This window comes from Sus scrofa, chromosome 10 (assembly GCF_054392235.1).
Source record: "Sus scrofa isolate SSC_HxYL_T2T_F1_AM1 chromosome 10, Sscrofa_HxYL_maternal_Yorkshire_Landrace_v2.0, whole genome shotgun sequence".
NCBI lineage: Eukaryota > Metazoa > Chordata > Mammalia > Artiodactyla > Suidae > Sus > Sus scrofa.
Window position 1 is genome coordinate 59,707,864 of NC_139392.1, and position 17,984 is coordinate 59,725,847.

At 43.6% G+C, this 17,984-nt stretch overlaps 1 protein-coding gene across 6 annotated transcripts in view; it reads right to left on the reverse strand.

The window, feature by feature from the left end:
- The window catches only part of NFX1 (nuclear transcription factor, X-box binding 1), a 73,895-nt gene extending 65,980 nt beyond the window's left edge, over nt 1-7,915 (reverse strand). For all 6 annotated transcript variants that reach the window (XR_014817756.1, XR_014817757.1, XM_084979831.1 and 3 more), the window contains exons 1-2: nt 7,817-7,915; nt 2,651-3,655 (exon numbers count right to left, since the gene is read on the reverse strand). Coding sequence is in view for 4 of the 6 variants with exons in the window: in XM_084979831.1 (XP_084835957.1) it covers nt 2,651-3,655; nt 7,817-7,841 (1,030 nt within the window). In the remaining 2 variants the exon portion in view is untranslated. The remainder of the gene's footprint in view (nt 1-2,650; nt 3,656-7,816) is intronic.
- Between the last annotated feature and the right edge of the window lie 10,069 nt (nt 7,916-17,984).

Genomic DNA, 17,984 nt, shown 5'->3' on the forward strand with positions numbered 1-17,984 from the left:
CCCTCGGAGCTGAGAGTGACTCCCATCCAACGGCCAGCAAGAAAGTGGGGACCCCAATCCTACATCCATAAGGAGCTAAATTCTAACAACAACCAGTGAGCATCAAAAAGGACCCCACACCTCAGATGAAATTGCATCCTTGGCTAAATTTTAGTCCTGTGAGATCCTGAGTAGAAAACTCAGCTAACCTGTACCCAGACTCCTGACTCACAGACAATGTGACATAGTAAAGTTGTGTTATCTTACTTAAGCCACTACATTTGTGGTAACCTGTGATGAAGCAACAGGAAAATATTAACCAGACTTGGGAATTCAAGAACAACTCTGGTATAATAATGCCTTGGTTCACACACAAATTGAGGTCCCAAAAAGGACTGCCTGGTGAAGTGAATAAGAACTAGAACTCAAGCCAGAGTAAAAGTAGGCCTGAGCAGATGGTGGCTCCATGTATTAGGCTGTATGTCACATTAAACTGGAGTAAGACCAGAATGGCGAAGGTCCATGAAGAAGAGCTGGCAAAATGAAGCTATTTAGCCCAGATAAAATATATACTTAGGGCAAAATGAGAAGTGTCTTCAAATACTGCAAAGAGATGATTTGCAATGAACTGGGGGGCAGGGGGTGGGCTGTGTGGAGAAAGACTAGCTGCTGTGTAGCTCCAGAGGACAGAATCTGAACCAGGGGACAGAAAGTATTTTAGGAAAAAAGTTTTCCATTCAATATAAGGAAGTACTGGCTAATAAAGCCGAATATCCATTGTGTTCTAAAAGCAATAGAGACATGAAAATGAAAGGAAAGATATAATTTCTGCTTTCTAGGAGCATATAAACTAATGGAGGGCACTGACATACAAACGTATGACAGTTTCCAGTGGTAAGTGCTATGAGAGAAGCATATATGTAAGAAAAAAACATATCACAGGGCTGGAAAAGCTTAATGCTAGTAGAGGTGAAAAAAAGTTTTCTGGACACATGACTAAATTATAGCTTTTGAAAAATGAGTAAGAATCTGGAGTTCTCATCACGGCTCAGTGAAAATGAATATGACTAGTATCCATGAGGACACAGGTTCGATCCCTGGCCTCACAGAGTGGGTTAAAGATCTGGAGTTGCTGTGAGCTGTGGTATAGGTCACAGACGTGGCTTGGATCCTGAGTTGCTGTTGCTGTGGCTGCGGTGTAGACCAGTGGCTACAGCTCTGATTTGACCCCTAGCCTGGAAACTTCCATATGCCTCGGGTGCAGCCCTAAAAAGACCAAAAAAAAGTAAGAATTCACCAGTGAGCTGAGTAGTAGACACTGTAGACAGGAGTTCCCTGGTAGCTCAGTGGGTTAAGGATTCGATATTGTCACTGCTGTGGCTTGGGTCATTGCTGTGGCTCTGGTTCCATCCCTGGCCCAAGAACTTCCACAGGCTGTGGGAGCAAGACAGTGTGGATAGAAGGAGCCATGCGCAACATCATGGAAAGATAACAGTATAGAGTCCAGAGAATAAAATGATGTGGAGAATGAGGCAGCAAAAGATAAAGCTGTCAGGTAAGGCAGAAGCCAGAATCTGTAGGTGATGAGAAAAAGTGAACAGAATTAAGCAGGGGAGTGACACAATTCCACATGTGTTTAGAAAGATCGCTTTCTGATGCTGATGTAAGAGGTGAACTAAAAAAGAGAAACTGGAGATGGTGAGATTAGCTAGGAATTCTTGCAGATGAGGAGATAAGAGATAATGCAGGGCGGAACCAGGACAGGCAGTGTCACCATCCCCTACCTGTGCTTTCACAACTCCAAAAAAACATCCTGTAGCCAAACATCTATACCACTCATACCTGCATTTTTTAAAACTCTTACTGGCAGTTCCCTGGTTTTCTAGGGGTTTAAGACTTGGCGCTTTTTCACCGCTGCAGCATGGGTTCAATCCCTAGTGTGGGACCTGAGATCCCACATCAAGCCACTGCACACCACAGCCGAAAATAAATAAGTAGGAGTTCCTGTTGTGGCTCAGCGGTAACGACTAGTATCCATGAGGACAAAGGTTTGATTCCTGGCCCGGCTCAGTGGGTTAAGGATCCCGCATGTCTGTGGTGTAGGCCAGCAGCTGCAGCTCTGATTTGATCCCTAGCCTGGGAACTTCCATATGCCACAGGTTTGGCCCTAAAAAATAAAAAATTAAAAAAAAGTGAGAGTTCCCATTGTGGCACAGCAGAAACGAATCTGACGAGTATCCATAAGGATGTGGGTTCGATTCTTGGGCTCACTCAGTAAGTCAGGGAGCCACCACTGCCATGAGCTGTGGTGTAGGCCAGCAGGTGTGGTGCCAATTCAACCCCTAGCGTGGAAACTTCCATATGCCATGAGTGTGGCTAAAAGGACAAAATAAGTAAGTAAAACCTTTACTGAATCCTTATTTTTTAAGAAAAAAATTCCTTATTTGTATTTGCTCATGACATATAAAAACTAAGTAAGTGGTTACCTATTAGAGAGGGGAGCAGGTAGTGGCAGGACCCACACAGATGATGAACAAGGACAGAAGGGTACTTTTTACTGTGTACCTTTTTACACTTGCTGGTTTCCAAATTGTGTGAATTTATTACCTACTCAGAAATTAAAATTTGAAAAAACAAAAGAAAACATTTCCACCCATCTAGGTAGATTTACCTGTGTGTGTTTCCACATTCTTCAGCAGGTGGTTCTGTTTGCCTCGGGGGAAAGATGTTACCTGAGGATCCTGCCTCCTTACGGCACATTTCTCTAGGTCAACCCTTCTGAAAGACTTGTTGATGACTGCCAAGTTCTCACTGTCACAGGCAGATTTTGCTGGTCTTTCATTAAGATTATCTTTTGGAATGGAGGCCGTGTTGTTTCTGAATCCTATGTTTGTATGTCGTTGGCCCTCCTGTTTTGGTGGATTCCTGCCTGGTCGTGGCCTGGCCCCCTCCACTTCCCAGGGAGGCCTCTTCTGTAGGTATCTTTTCTGCTCGCTGCGTCTGGCCCCAGAGCCATCCACTATTCCTTTTCTAGAGGATGTATCCGAAGAATCAGGCTGGATAACCCCCACAGGTTTGGTGTTTTCAGATCCTGCATCCTCAGGTTTTGGAGTCAATCTGTTACCCCACTCACTTTTGAGCTTCCCCTTGACTTTTGGTCCTCTACCATAGCTGTATACAAACTGGGTTGCTTTTTTGGGTTTTGCTCCTCTGGGGTCTGCACCGACAATTTCCTTCTCACTCTCAGACGGGCTGTGCTCTCTGAGGTTGGTCCCACTCTCGGACTTGGCCACGCTTTCTAACCCAGCTGCTTCTGAGGTCTGGTCAATGAGACTCTGTGCTCTCTTAACTCTGATGTGCTGCTTTTCACTCTTCAATTTCTGCCAAGGGTGATTCTGAAGGCCATGGCTCTTGAGTGATTTATTAGAAGCAGAGGATTGGAAAGAAGTCTGTTGATTCTTAGGTTTGCTTCCTGAAGGATGATAACTGTGCTGATGAAGAGCAGAAATGTCATCATAAGGAACTTGCCTAGAAAGGTGGCAGGGAGGTGGTGAACTGTAATTTCTTCTACCAATCCTATTAGAATCTAGTCTCCTTTGACTCCCACTGTTTAGACCAGAATTTTTTCTCTCTTGAGGAATGAACTCAGCAGCATCTGTATTAAATTTAAAAGTACCTAAGACAAAAGAAACAGACATTCAAGTAAAGAAATTAATTGGTCACCCATGCATCCCTAGAGACTGTAGGCCATATTTAAAGTTATTTTCCTATGGACTTTGTTTAAAACCATCTCTACACAGGACGTATGTGTCCTGTGAAGTGGTGGTTTCAAGGTGCTTGTGGATGACTGATTCATCATCCCACATTCAGCAGCCTTAACAACACCTTTGCTCAACTGCTAAGTAAATCTGCCCACCTGGGCCATCAGGCATTATTTATAAATATATTTATTTTACTAAGAAATGTAGGGAGTTCCCGTCGTGGCACAGTGGTTAACGAATCCGACTAGGAACTATGAGGTTGCGGGTTCGATCCCTGTCCTTGCTCAGTGGGTTAACGATCCGGCATTGCCGTGAGCTGTGGCGTAGGTTGCAGACGCAGCTCGGATCCTGCATTGCTGTGGCTCTGGCGTAGGCCGGCGGGCTACAGCTCCGATTTGACCCCTAGCCTGGGAACCTCCATATGCCGCAGGAGCGGCCCTAGAAATGGCAAAAAGACAAAAAAAAAAAAAAAAAAAGAAATGTAAGGTCAGCAAACAGTTCAGGGGTGAGATATCAATCAGCAAGGTTCATGTGGTCTTTCATTGTGTAATATTAAGTAAACAAGCTTTGGATTCAGTCACAATCAGTTTAAAGTCTAGCCCTCCAACTTATGACATGAGCTTAAGGATATCACCTGATTGCTTTTAGCCTTAGTTTCCCCGTCCATGTCAAAAGGTGACAACACTATTTCAAAGGATCATTGTGGAATTTAAGTAAGATTTCCTATAGACAGTACTTAGCAGGATGAGTACATCCCATGTCTTCCCCCAGGAAGAGACCTTGGGGTTTCCATACCCAACCTCTGTAACATGCCCAGAATCTCAGAGTCTCAAAAATTGAGCATATACCCCTTCAACCTACTCATTTTCTACCTGCAACATACTTTTTTTAAAGTCAACCCAGTCTCTTAAGTTCAAAGAGGAAATAATTTGCCTAAGGCTAAGAAACCAGTTTGTAGCAAAGTCAGAACTATGTAGCACACAGAATATTCTATGAATCAATAGGGCCTGGAAGATGGGTTTAAATCCCTGCCCATCATTTACTGTGTCTTCATGCAAGTTACCTAATCCTAGTAATGAAGATAGTAAGAGTACCTACACCAAAGGGTTGCTATGAAGATTAAAGCAAGCCTAGTAACATGTATAAAGGGGTTAAAACAGTGCTTTGTTACTGCTGTTAGGACTATAGACTATCCAAAACACAGACCTGGCCACAAATGGGTGTGCTGCACAGCCTGCGGGTTTTAGATTTAATAATAAACCCTGGAGTTCCCGTCATGGCGCAGTGGTTAACGAATCCGACTAGGAACCATGAGGTTGCGGGTTCGGTCCCTGCCCTTGCTCAGTGGGTTAACGATCCGGCGTTGCCGTGAGCTGTGGTGTAGGTTGCAGACGCGGCTCGGATCCTGCGTTGCTGTGGCTCTGGCATAGGCCGGTGGCTACAGCTCCGATTCAACCCCTAGCCTGGGAACCTCCATATGCCTCGGGAGCGGCCCAAGAAATAGCAGTAATAACAACAACAACAAAAAAGACAAAAGACAAAAGACAAAAAAAAAAAAAAAAAAAACCCTAACATTAATTAGGTACTTAACACGTGCCAGGCATGATTCTAAGCACTGTGCACACGTCATTTAACCCCTACATTCCTCATGAGAAAAATGAGACCAGGAGAGGGTAAGCAGCTTGACCAAGGCCACAGGAGTATTCCAAAGTAGATTCAGGATTCCACCCCAGGCTATATGGCCCTGGAGATGACACTCTTACACCACGGTCCATTGCCAGAGGTTGGGTAGCAGGTACCATAGAAACGTGTATTTAAGAACTGATCGAGACCATAAAGGTCACAGGGTAACCTCTCATTCAATCCATGATTTGTCTTGAAAACTTTCACAAAGGCGAGACCATAAAGGTCACAGGGTAACCTCTCATTCAATCCATGATTTGTCTTGAAAACTTTCAGAATTCTGGGGATGATGTGGAGGACCTGACAAAATGGCAAGAGGATCAGACGAATTCAGAAGGTGTGCCAGAAACATAAGAGATAACTTAAAGGGAGAATGGGAAAGCTTAGACGAAGTGGGTGTTGCGTAGTCCTGCCCTACTTGAAGACGGTGGTAAGAGGGGCAGAGAAAACATCAGTAAAGTTGTCCAGAATAGCCTGGTAAAGGATGAGAAGAGGGCATTCTCATGTTAAGCAGCAAGGAGTTGATGCAGCTAGAGAATCTACACAGGGCAGCCATCTATTCACACACAGTGTATGTTCCACCAGGCATGGGGTAGTAGGCAAAGCCCTCAGAAAGACCCTTAAGGGACATGAAGAAGGGGAAAAGGGCATACAAGGAAAGTGGACACAGAGATCAAAGACACCTTTATTTTTTCAATACTTTAAGTAGCTGGAAGTTACACAACAAATAGGATGTCTCATCCCCAAGGCTTGGCCATAGTGCCAAGAGGTACCCGAGATCCATAACACCATGGTAGGTGACCAATAGGTGGGTGGAACAGAGTAAGGGGAAATACAACTGTAGATTAGAGAGTCCGGAGGCAAAGCTGGTGCTGGAGAGTCTGCCCCTGGGCAGAAAGATATCCCCTGGACTGGGCTGCTGTTCTCTTGCAAAAGGTAAGAGAACTAAACCTTAAGTGGGATGGACGTGTGGGCTAGAGATGATGCTGAAATAATATGGAATTGGAACCATGGCAAAAGCAAACTAAGGCACAGGAGACAGAGTGGGGAGGTCTTTGGACTAGTGGACTTTGCCTCAGTAGATGGGGGCAGAGGTTGTAACCTAGAACACAACACCAAATATCAAAACTATGACTCACTACTAGCCCCACTCAATTCTGCTTCAAACACTGAAGGATGTAGAAATGGGCCAGAAGTGAGTCTAAGGTTAGGAAGACTAATGAATCCAATTTAGAGGATCTAGGAAAAAAATGGGTGGGAGAATAACAAAACACCAGCCTAAAAAGGAACCCCCTCCAAGATGACTTAATACCTGTATCAGGACAGGGGTACATAGATGCAGTGTGTTATCCAACTTTTTTGACCAAGACCCATAGTAATAAATACATTTTACCTGCCACCAAGTACACAAATACATATATACTCTTTTTGGTGCCCCAACAGCTGGTAGGTAGCAGAACTAAGTCTTAAATTAATGACTGTTCACAAACCTCGTGTTGCAAATTGCTGCCCCCTTTCTCAGAAACAGTGGGTCAGGAAATCAAATCACATAGTGGATTGTGACAAGTATTTTTTTCAAACGAAATATGTATTAGAGTGCATTAGAGATAGTAAGGAAAACTATTGCTTCCTGAAACTTTCGGTTCGCTTTCATATTTAGTTCTGTGTGCACTGAGGTCAAGATGGAAAACGCTCCTTTTCGGTCACTGTCCAAAGAGTTTGGAAAACAAAGATCTAAGGTACCTTGAAGGAAGTGGAAATGGGTGTTACATTAACAGCCGTTATATTAATAACAAATTCGGCTGCCTGCACACACAGAGACAATTCCAGTAGAGGAAGTAACAGGTTACAGTATCGGCGGGAACCTTCGCAACAGTTGATTTATTTACTCCCAACTCAAAGATGAGGAAAACACCCAGTCACACTGTGAACTGCGGCAGGGTGAGAATGGAAACCACAGGTCTTTCGCTCGCGCTCGCAGTGCTGCCCCAGGACACACGAGTACTCCTGAAGTACAGCGCGCAAACCTGCCTCGCGTCAAGAGCCCGCCACCGTCAAGGGCGGTGACCCGACTGACGCCCGCCTGTCGGATATCCGTGCGGCCGCTGCCCCAGGAAGGCCGAGATGAGCCCTGAAGAGAGCGGGATACCCACATCAACGCCCTGGGACAACCCCGCTCTCTGAGGAAAACCAGCTGCCGAGCTTCTCCACACGGTGGAAGATGGTTAAGAGATCTGTATGCAAGACGCGCGTGGCTTGGCCCTTCCGAGCCACTATCCCAACCCTAGGACGCGCCACTCTCGCGATACGAATGGCCAGTGCCTTAGGACTCGTCACTGACCCAATTTCCGCTACTCGCGAAGGGCCCAGTCCCGTGAGGGCCAGGACAGTACCTGAGACAGGAGGCGCCTCCGCCATCCCGTGCCGCAACACCTGAGGCGAGCCCTGCAGCCCAGCAAGCGCTGTCACCCGGTCACGTGCCCTGGACTTCCGGCGCCGGGAGAATATTCGCATCCGCGCGCCCGGTGGACGGCCACAGAGCTTGCGCGGCCTGTGGAGACTGTGTGGTGCGTCATGACGTCAGATAGACGCACCAGGCGTAAGGCTGAAGGAAGAAACTAGTGGCTGTGGGTGACTAGGTCCCGGGAGGGTAGGCGTGCTGGGGCTTGCGTAATCTATCGTTTTCCTTTTGAGATTCGCTGTGCTCTCCTGCTACCGTGCGCTTTTATTCCGCCACCCAACCGGCTTCACCTGGTTTTCCGGAGTCAGCTCAGACATCACCGCCTTACTAGAGTAATTCTGACTTAGGGTTAAAATAAAAACAAGTAGTGGAAAGGCAGCCTGGAATCTAACTTGCTCTGAAAGTTGTGTAACAAATTGAGGGAAAAATTAATTCTACAGGAATTATTATGAAAGTGGGATAACTAGTTTTTGTTCTTTAAGTGTTGTAAATTTAAATTCCATGAACTCAGGATAGAAGGTCGCTAGACTAATAAAATATTGGTTAAATGATAAAATTTTAAAAAGCAGCCTGGGAAAAAATAATCTGCAAAAAGACGATAAAAAGATGATACACATATCGGCTCTTACAAATCAGTTTAGAAAACGAAAGGTCGTTTATTAGATATGACAAAGGGCTTGAGCGGGCACGGTGACAAATATAGATTGACACTGAACGTTAGGGGAAAGGTTTGGAGACACTGATAATTTTTAAAGTACAAACTGTTAGGTGAATGTGTGGAGTTCTTTTGTTTGTGTGTTTTGCTGTTGCATTACCAAGAAGAACACAAGATTTAAGTGTGAAGCATCTGCATTTGTAAAGTAATTCAGTGGTGCAGGTTTCCCCAAAAACACAAGTCTTCATTAACTTCCGTTATAATGCATATTTTGTCTTTTTAAGTGCTGGAGGAGGTTAATGGTGAAAAAGAAATATGCTTCCTGCCCTCATGAAGTGAACTGTCTAGGGGGGAAAAGTTAAAACTGAGTAATTTATATTTACAAATGAATAATTTGCATTGTGAAAGAAATAAACAGTGATATAGACTTTATAGGATCTGCTCCAGAAAATGTGGCCAGCTTTCTTTGAATTGGACAGATGAGATGGGTAAGCTACGTGAAGAGTTAGAGATAATAGTATGTGCAAATGTTAAGGAAGAAGGAAATAGCTTAAGTTCAAGTTATGGAAATATTTGCTGGTGAACAGTGAGTCAGGAGCTTGGCACAGTATGAAATTGGAGAAGTAGGTAAAGAAGATCACGTGCATCACCTGCAGGATGTGATAATAGATCTTATTCCAAGAGCATTAAGAAGTTAGTAAAAGGGAGTTCCCGTCGTGGCGCAGTGGTTAACGAATCCGACTAGGAACCATGAGGTTGTGGGTTCGGTCCCTGCCCTTGCTCAGTGGGTTAACGATCCGGCGTTGCCGTCAGCTGTGGTGTAGGTTGCAGACGCGGCTCGGATCCCGCGTTGCTGTGGCTCTGGCGTAGGCCGGTGGCTACAGCTCCGATTCAACCCCTAGCCTGGGAACCTCCATATGCCGAGGGAGCGGCCCAAGAAATAGCAACAACAACAACAAAAAAGACAAAAAAAAATAATAATAAAAATAAAATAAAATAAACTAACTTAAAAAAAAAAAAAAAAGAAGTTAGTAAAAGGTTCTAAGCAGGAAGCTCCTATTGCCACAGCTTACAACTATGGCGCGAGTTTGATCCCTGGTCCAGGAATTCCTCATGCCAAAGGCGCAGCCAAAAAATAAATAAAATAAAATTTTTAAAAAAGTTTGAAGGAAGTGATATTGTTACCTAACTGAACACAGTCTGCTGCTTGTCTGATGCAAAGATGCAAAGAAAAGCCAATCTATGGATGCCAGGTTGTGGTGAAGAAAAGTACAATCAATTCTTATTGCAGAGTGCCAAACAAGGGAATGAGAGACAAGCCTCTGATCCACTCCAACTTGGTCTTTGAGTCAGGATTTTTTGGTTTTTTGTTTTGTTTTTTGTCTTTTTAAGCAGAAGATGGAAGAGGCTGGGCTTAAAAATCGTCTTGTTACATTTCTGTGGCTTTTTTTTTTTTTTTTTTTTTTTTTTTTATGGCCATACCTGAGGCATAAAGAAGCTCCCAGGCTAGGATTGAATCCGAGCTACAGCGTGACCGATGTTGGATACTTTAACCCACTGCACCGGGCTGGTGATCTAACTTGCACCTCTGCATCAACCCAAGCCACTGCAGTTGGATTCTTAACCCACTGTGCCGTAGCAGGACCTCCATGTGGTATTTCTTTCTGTCTTTTTTTTTTTTTTTCTGTCTTTTCTAGGACTGCACCCGTGGCATTGGCATAGGGAGGTTCCCAGGCTAGGGGTCTAATTGGAGCTATAGCTGCCAGCCTATACCACAGCCACTCCAGAACCTTAACCCACTGAGCAAGGCCAGGGATCGAACCCACAACCTCATGGTTCCTGGTCGGATTCGTTAACCACTGAGCCACGATGGGAACTCCTCGTGTGGTTTCTTAATCGTAGTTTCAGGAGTTAGGCTGTCTCTGGTTTAAAAGTCTTTGACCAGGTGGTTCATGGCTGGGGAACTCATCTTGTCCTGAGTTTGTATGTTAATGATGCTATCTAATAATAGCAATTTTAGTACATTAATAATGTTACTGACAACAGCAGTTTTGGTCATCTGACTCTGGTTGATTAGTGTTCAGATAGCACAGGTTTGAGGTCAGAGGGGACACAAGAAAGGGAATAAAGTTTTGGATAGATTAATTATAAACTCGGTAAGGGAACTCAGTTTTAGAGACACCCAGCTTTAGTATCTGATTTACCCTTAAAGATTTCTCATGCTCTCAGGGGAAGAGTGAATTGTTGGGGAACAAAAATAGAAGTGGGGGGTAGTTCTCTTGTGGTGCAGCAAATATGATGGAGAGAAGAGGACAGATCTAAGGTATTTTTGAGATATAATCATTATCCAGCTTCCAGTTTTTTTTCCAAACCAAAGATGTGATGTGATATCTCATTGTTTTGTTAATTTGAGTTTCTCTGATTACTGAGTCTAAACTCAGTTAATTACACTGAACTCAATTAAACAGAACCCTATTGTTTCCTCTTTTTAAATTACTTATTCACATCCTTTGCCCATTTTTTCTTGCTGATGATTTCTTGTATGTTGTAGATATACAAGATTTATGTATCTTGTCAGTTTTAGACATTTCAGTTGTCTTCTATTAATTTTATCTTTTATCAAACATAAATTCTTAATTTTGACAGATCAATTCATTAAGCAAAAACTCTTATTGTTACCTTTAGAAAGTTAGGAGAGGAGTTCTTGCTGTGATGCAACAGGATCAGCCGTGTCTCTGGAGCACAGGGATGTGGGTTTGATCCCTAGCCTGGCACGTGGGTTAAGGATTCAGTGTTGCTGCTGCTGCAGCGTTGGTTGCAACTGTGGCGTGGATCTGATTCCTGGCCCAGGAACTCCATATTCAGGGGGTTGAACCAGAGTAATTTGAACAGGAAACACTTTATTTATGGACTAACTTTAACAGGGGATTGGAGTAAAAAAGGAATTGGCTAATAAAGTAAAAGAGAACTCTATTAGCAATAGAAGGAAGAGCCACTTCCTGAACCATTGAGGTAAAGTGTCCAGTGACAATCACCCCAGAACAGAGGTGCAGACTTCATTAGAGGGGGTATGTCTATGGCTCCCTAGATGAGAGGGAAACTGCTGTGATGCTGCACTGGTGGAATGTGCCAGAAATCTACCTTGTATGGTGCTGGGGAAAGCCAGTCATGGGGCGGTGTCTCATGAGAGGCACTTTACAAACCACTTGGCGTGGGGCCGGGGGTGGGGGTGGGGGGGTAGGTGGAGTCGGAGTGTGCTAGGAGAAGTTTCCAGCTGCTAGCCACCATACACTGAAGAAGCCACAGAACAGAAGTCTGCACAACCAAAACACTGGAAGCCTGAAATGAAACCTTTTCCTCCTGCAATATCTCTCTGTTGCCCTCTACCGACTTGCTTAATACCTACCAGCTGGTAATGGATAAATATTTAAAGGGGCCAAGTCCATTTCATAGAGCAGGCAAAAAGGATAACTTTGGAACTGAAAGTCAATCATTCTTAACTGGTATACCAGGGGAAACTACTCATTATTTCTAAAAATTAAAAATAAATGGAAGTAAGCATTTATTCTGCCTTTCCAATACAAACAGTACTTCACACAACATGTTAAAACTATGACAAGCAATAAAAGCAGTGCTCAGATGGGAATTTATAGCTATAAGTATTTAACATTTAAAGTCCAAAGGAGGAGTTCCCATTGTGGCTTAGCAATAACGAACCTGACTAGTATCCATGAGGATGAGGGTTTGATCCCTGGCTCTGCTCAGTAGGTTAAGGATCCAGGGTTGCTGCAGCTGTGGTGTAGGTTGCAGCTGCAGCTCAGATTTGATTGCTGGCCTGGGAACTTCCATATGTCACAGATGCAGCAAAACAAACAAACAAAAAAACAAAAACAAACCTCAATAAAGAAGAGCAAATTAAACCAAAGCAAGTAGAAGGAAAGAAATAATAAAGATTAGAGCAGGAATTAATCAAATAAAAAACAGAAAAATAGTAAGAGAAAAATCAACAAAACAAAGTTGATTCATTAACCAAAAAAACAACACAGGGAGGTCCCGTCGTGGCTCAGTTCTAACAAACCCAACTAGTATCCATGAGGACACAGGTTCAAACCATGGCCTTGCTCAGTAGGTTAAGGATCCAGTGTTGCTGTGAGCTATGGTATAGGTCGCAGGCACGGCTTGGATCTGCTGTGGCTGTTGCTGTGGTGTAGCCGGCAGCTATAGCTCCAATTCGAGCCCTAGCTACACTTAGTCTGGGAATTTCCATATTCTGAGAGTGGGGCCCTAAAAAGACAAACAAACAAACAAAACCCCCCAAACAAACAAACAAAAAAACCCCTACAGCACAACTAGTCAGCTTTGAGCTAGATTAACCAAGAAAAACAAACAAACAAAAAAAAGAAAACTCAAATTATTAAAATTAGGAATAAAAGAGGGTATATTACTATCAACCTTACAGAAATAAAAAGGATTATAGGTGATACTATTAAAATGTGTATGCCAACAAATTAGACCACCTAAATGAGATGGAAAAATTCCTAGAAAAATGCAAATAATCAAAATGGACTTGTGAATAAATAGAAAACCTAAACAGACCTATAACAAAGATTAGAGTAATAATTAAAAAAAAAAAAAACTTTCCACAAAACCAAGCCCCGATGGCTTCATTGGTGAATTCTACCAAATATTCAAAAAATTGACATCAATCCTTCACAAATTCTTCCAAAAAAAAAGAAGTAATACTTCCAACTCATTTTCTGGATGAAAACCCTGCCTTAGAGCCGTCATTGCCTATCTTTTCATTGCAGAAATTTATGGTAAGAGTCAGACTGCTTATCCATGAAAACAGGTTCAGATTGATGAGGCATCTCAGGGCAGCGGTTCTTAACTGTGGCTATGCATAATAACCTGGGGAGGAGTTCCCCGTTGTGGCGCAGCAGCAACGAATCCAACTAGGAACCATGAGGTTGCAGGTTCGATCCCTGGCCTTGCTCAGTGGGTTAAGGATCTGGCATTGCTGTGGCTGTGGTGTAGGCTGGCGGCTACAGCTCTGATTAGACCCCTAGCCTGGGAACCTCCATATGCCACGGGTGCAGCCCTAAAGCTCAAAAAAGACAAAAAAGAAGAATAACCTGGGGAGCTTTTAAAAATCCAAGTGCCCACACTGTATCTAGATTATATAAGAATCTATATGTGTGTAGGACCCAGGAAGCCATAGAACAAATACTCTCTAGATGATATAAGAATGTCTAGGAAGTTCCTGTTGTGGTTCAGTGGTAACAAGCCTGACTAGTATCCATGAGGATGTGAGTTCGATCCCTGGCCTTGCTCACTGGGCTAAGGATCTGGCAGTGGCGTGAGCTGTGGTGTAGGTCTCAGATCTGACTTGGATCCTGAATGGCTGTGGCTGTGGCTGTGGCTGGCAGCTGTAACTCTGATTTGACCCTTAGATAGTGAAGATAGTGAACTTCCATATGCTGTAGGTGCGATCCTAAAAAGCAAAAAAAAAAAAAAACCCAAACAAAAAAAGAATGTCTAAGTGGAAAGCTAAAGGATATGGACAATAGAGGTAGAAGTGCCAAACTCTCTCTCTGTATTGGATCATTGCAATCTCCTCCAGCCTGGCTAAACTTCCAGGGCTGCGAGATTACAACCTGGGGAGACCACCGGCAGTCTATTCTGCTCCTAATGGTTAACAGGTGAGATGCGGATCAGCGATGCTAACTGATGGCAGCTACAGGAATGATCACTGGAGGCTCTGTGGTGCCTTTGGCCCTCTACCACAGGATTTATCCTCTCCACTTTCCTTAAACTCACTGGGATTGACAAAGACCAGGGCCTGACTTTTGATCTCTTCCCAGTACAGCAAGAATGAGCAGAATGATAAAGGTGTTAAGGAAGCTCTGAAACTGAGTTCCTCTGCCAAGTTTATGACTAACCTCTTTCTCCAGAACTTTTTTTTCAGAACTTTTTTTTTTGTCTTTTTGTCCTTTTACGGCTGCACCTGTGGCATATGAAGGTTCCCAGGCTAGGGGTCTAATTGGAGCTGTAGCCGACGGCATGTGCCACAGCCACAACAATGCGGAATCCGAGCCGCGTCTGCAACCTACACCACAGCTCATGGCAACCCCGGATCCTTAACCCACTGAGTGAGGCCAGGGATCGAACCCGAAAACTCATGGTTCACTAGTCAGATTCATTAACTACTGAGCCACGATGGGAATTCCCTCTTTCTCCAAAACTTTATTCTCTTTTTTGTTTGTCCCCTCTGCCCTCAATCTTGTGCTAACTCAGCACTAATCAACTAGTCAGATGACTAAAATGGCTATTGTCAACAACATCTTTACTGTACAGCCTCAGGTTGTTCCTCCAGGGCAAAATGAGCTAACAGACCTCCCCAGGTTGTGGATTACCACATCAGAGACTCCTAAACCACAGGCAACCTGACTCCAGAAACTGTGATTAAGAAATGTCACAAAATAATGATTAACTCCAGCTTCTTTGTTCTTCCTCTTTAAAAGCCCTTCACTCAGAGACCAAGCTAGAGTAGATCTGAGGCTTGTCTCCTACTCCTCTGCTCAGTGTCCTGCAATAAATTCTTACTTTGCTGCAAACACCCACAGACAATGTGACTTTCTGTGCCATAGACACATGAGCCCATTGCTTAGTTACAGCTCCAGGGAGGGGAAACTGAGAAGAGGCAGGGAATCGTGACTGTCTGACAGATGCAGGGGAACTAGATGCAATTATTAGAGCAGAAAATTGAAAAGTAGGACATGGCACAAAGGGAGGCTGCAGAGAAATTTTTCAGGACTCTTTCTGGAAAGTGACAGGAACCCAACTCCAACTAGTTTAAGCGGGAAAGGGGGCTTACTGGCAGAAATCTTGGCTGAAAAAATTAAAGGAAGAGCTGCAGAGAGACTTGGGGGACTCTGAGAATCTCAAGGATCAGAAGTCAGGGCTTAGTGCCATGAGGAGTCTTTCATTCTGCTCATCCTTCTGTTCTCTAGACTCAGTATTTCAAAATTCTCAGCCTGACAAAGAGTCAAAAAAAAAAAAAAAAAAAAAAAAAAGGAAGCATTTCTCCTAGTTTCCATTTAGAAAATTCTAGGGATGAACTTCAATAGGAACAACCTGGGTACAAGCCCACTCCCATATTGGAAAAATAAAGGAAAGGCTACTTTAATTGGTATTTTTCCAATAATCACATGTTTAGAATCAGGGAAGCAGTTCTCAAAATGAAAGAGAAGGCAGTTCTGAAAATATCAAGCAATAAACCATTACAGAGAGGAAGGGGCAAAATCACTGACAGCTTTTTTTTTTTTTTTTTTTTTTGTCTTTTTGTGGCCACTTCCACAGCATGTAAAGGACCCAGGCTAGGGGTCAAATCAGAGCTATAGCCATTGGCCTACACCACCAGCAACGCAGGATCTGAGCCACGTCTGTGATTTACACCATGGCAATGCCGGATCCTTAACCCACTGAGTGAGGCCAGGGATTGAACCTGCATCCTCATGGATGCTAGTCAGATTCGTTTCCGCTGAGCCACCATGGGAACTTCCATAGACAGCTTTTTATGTCCTGTTGGAAGTGTCAGGGAATGTAATTTAAGTAAAGGAATGATATGGTCAGATTTGTGTTTCAGAAAGGTCAGTACAGCTGTGTGTGATGAATGGACTTAGGAAGTGACACTAGGCATGAAGAGAAAGCAAGTCATTTATTCCAAGACACTATAGAGTTGAGAGAGGTGAGAGAGGAAAGAGTTGAGAGAGGAAAGGAGGGGTTGGATTTGAGAAACACTCAGGAGTTAAAAGGAGGGTTTAATGATTAATTGGATGTATAGATGAGGCAAAATGTTGGCATCAAGAACAACTCAAGAACTTTCCATTTTGAATGATGGACGATAGTGGTTCCATTAGCTGTGGCAGGGAAAAGAGACGGAGATTCGGGAGGAAGGTAATGGCTATCTTAGTCATTTGAATGTGAAGTGTTTGTGGGCTTTGGGAACATCCAAATAGCTGTTAGGCAACAGTTGGACAGAAATAAGACTCTGAAACTCAGGGGCAGGACCAGGGATATAAGTATAGATTTAGATGCCAGCAGTTAAAGCTATGAGAATAGCTGTGACCATTAAATATAAGTGGGCAGAGAAAGAAGCATGGGGGATAAAGGCTAGAATCCTGAGAAAAACCAACATTACAGGGTTGGAGAGGTGAGGATTTCAGAAAGTCCTGGAGGGAAGAGTCAGAATCGGAGAACCAGAGCATATCATCACAAAAGCCAAGGGAACAAAGATTTTGGTAGAATGATGTTCATTTGCATCCAACATACTAACAAGATCTAGCTCAAGGACTAAATATCATCCACCGAAATTGGCAATACATGGGTCACCAAGAACACTGGCAAGATAAAAAATAAAACAGGAATGTTTGCCGAGTGTGAAGCCCAAGGTAATAATCTGGATGTTAGATTTTAGGTAGTGGTGGGACATTTAATTGAGAATACCCAGAATTGAAAATAAGAATAAAAAATAGGTCTAGGCCAGTGACACTTGAGGCATTAAATCATAGGTAATAGTTAAAATCACAGGTGTAAGATCTCTCAAGGAAAGTATGAAGGGTGAGAAGTCCAAGATTGGAACCTTAATGGAAGAAAATATTGAAAGGGTTAAGTGAGAATTTGCAAGGAAGCCAAGGAAGGTTTCAAGAAGGTAATGGGGGGGGTTCCCGTCATGGCTCAGTGGTCAACGAATCCGACTAGCATCCATGAGGACTTAGGTTTAATCCCTGGCCTTGTTCAGTGGGTTAAGGGCCCGTCCCGGATCCCATGTTGCTGTGGCTATGGTGTAGGCTGGCAGCTACAGCTCTGACTGGACCTCTAGCCTAGGAACCTCCATATGCCATGGGTGCAGCCCTAAAAACAAACAAACAAAAAAAAACCCACCACAATTACAAAAAAGAAGGGAGATCCTGTCGTGGCACAGCAGAAATGAATCCAACTAGGAACCATGATGTTGCGGGTTTGATCCCTGTCCTTGCTCAGTGGGTTGCGGATCCAGTGTTGCTGTGAGCTGTGGTGTAGGTCACAGATTTGGCTTGGATCTGGCGTTGCTGTGGCAGTGGCGTAGGCCAGCAGCTGTGGCTCCGACTTGACCCCTAGCCTTAGCCTGGGAACCTCCATATGCTGTGGGTGTGGCCCTAAAAAGACAAAAAAAAAAAAAAAAAAAAAGCATGAAGATCTTATCTTACATCATATACAAAAAATCAACTCAAAGTGGATTAAAGACCTAAATGTAAGACCTGAAATGCTAAAACTCTTAGAAGAAAACAAGAGGGAAAGCTTCATGACATTGCAATGGGCAATGATTTCTTAGATATGATACCAAAAGCACAAGTAACAAAAGCAAAAATAGACAAATGGGACACACACGTAAAACTTCTGTGTA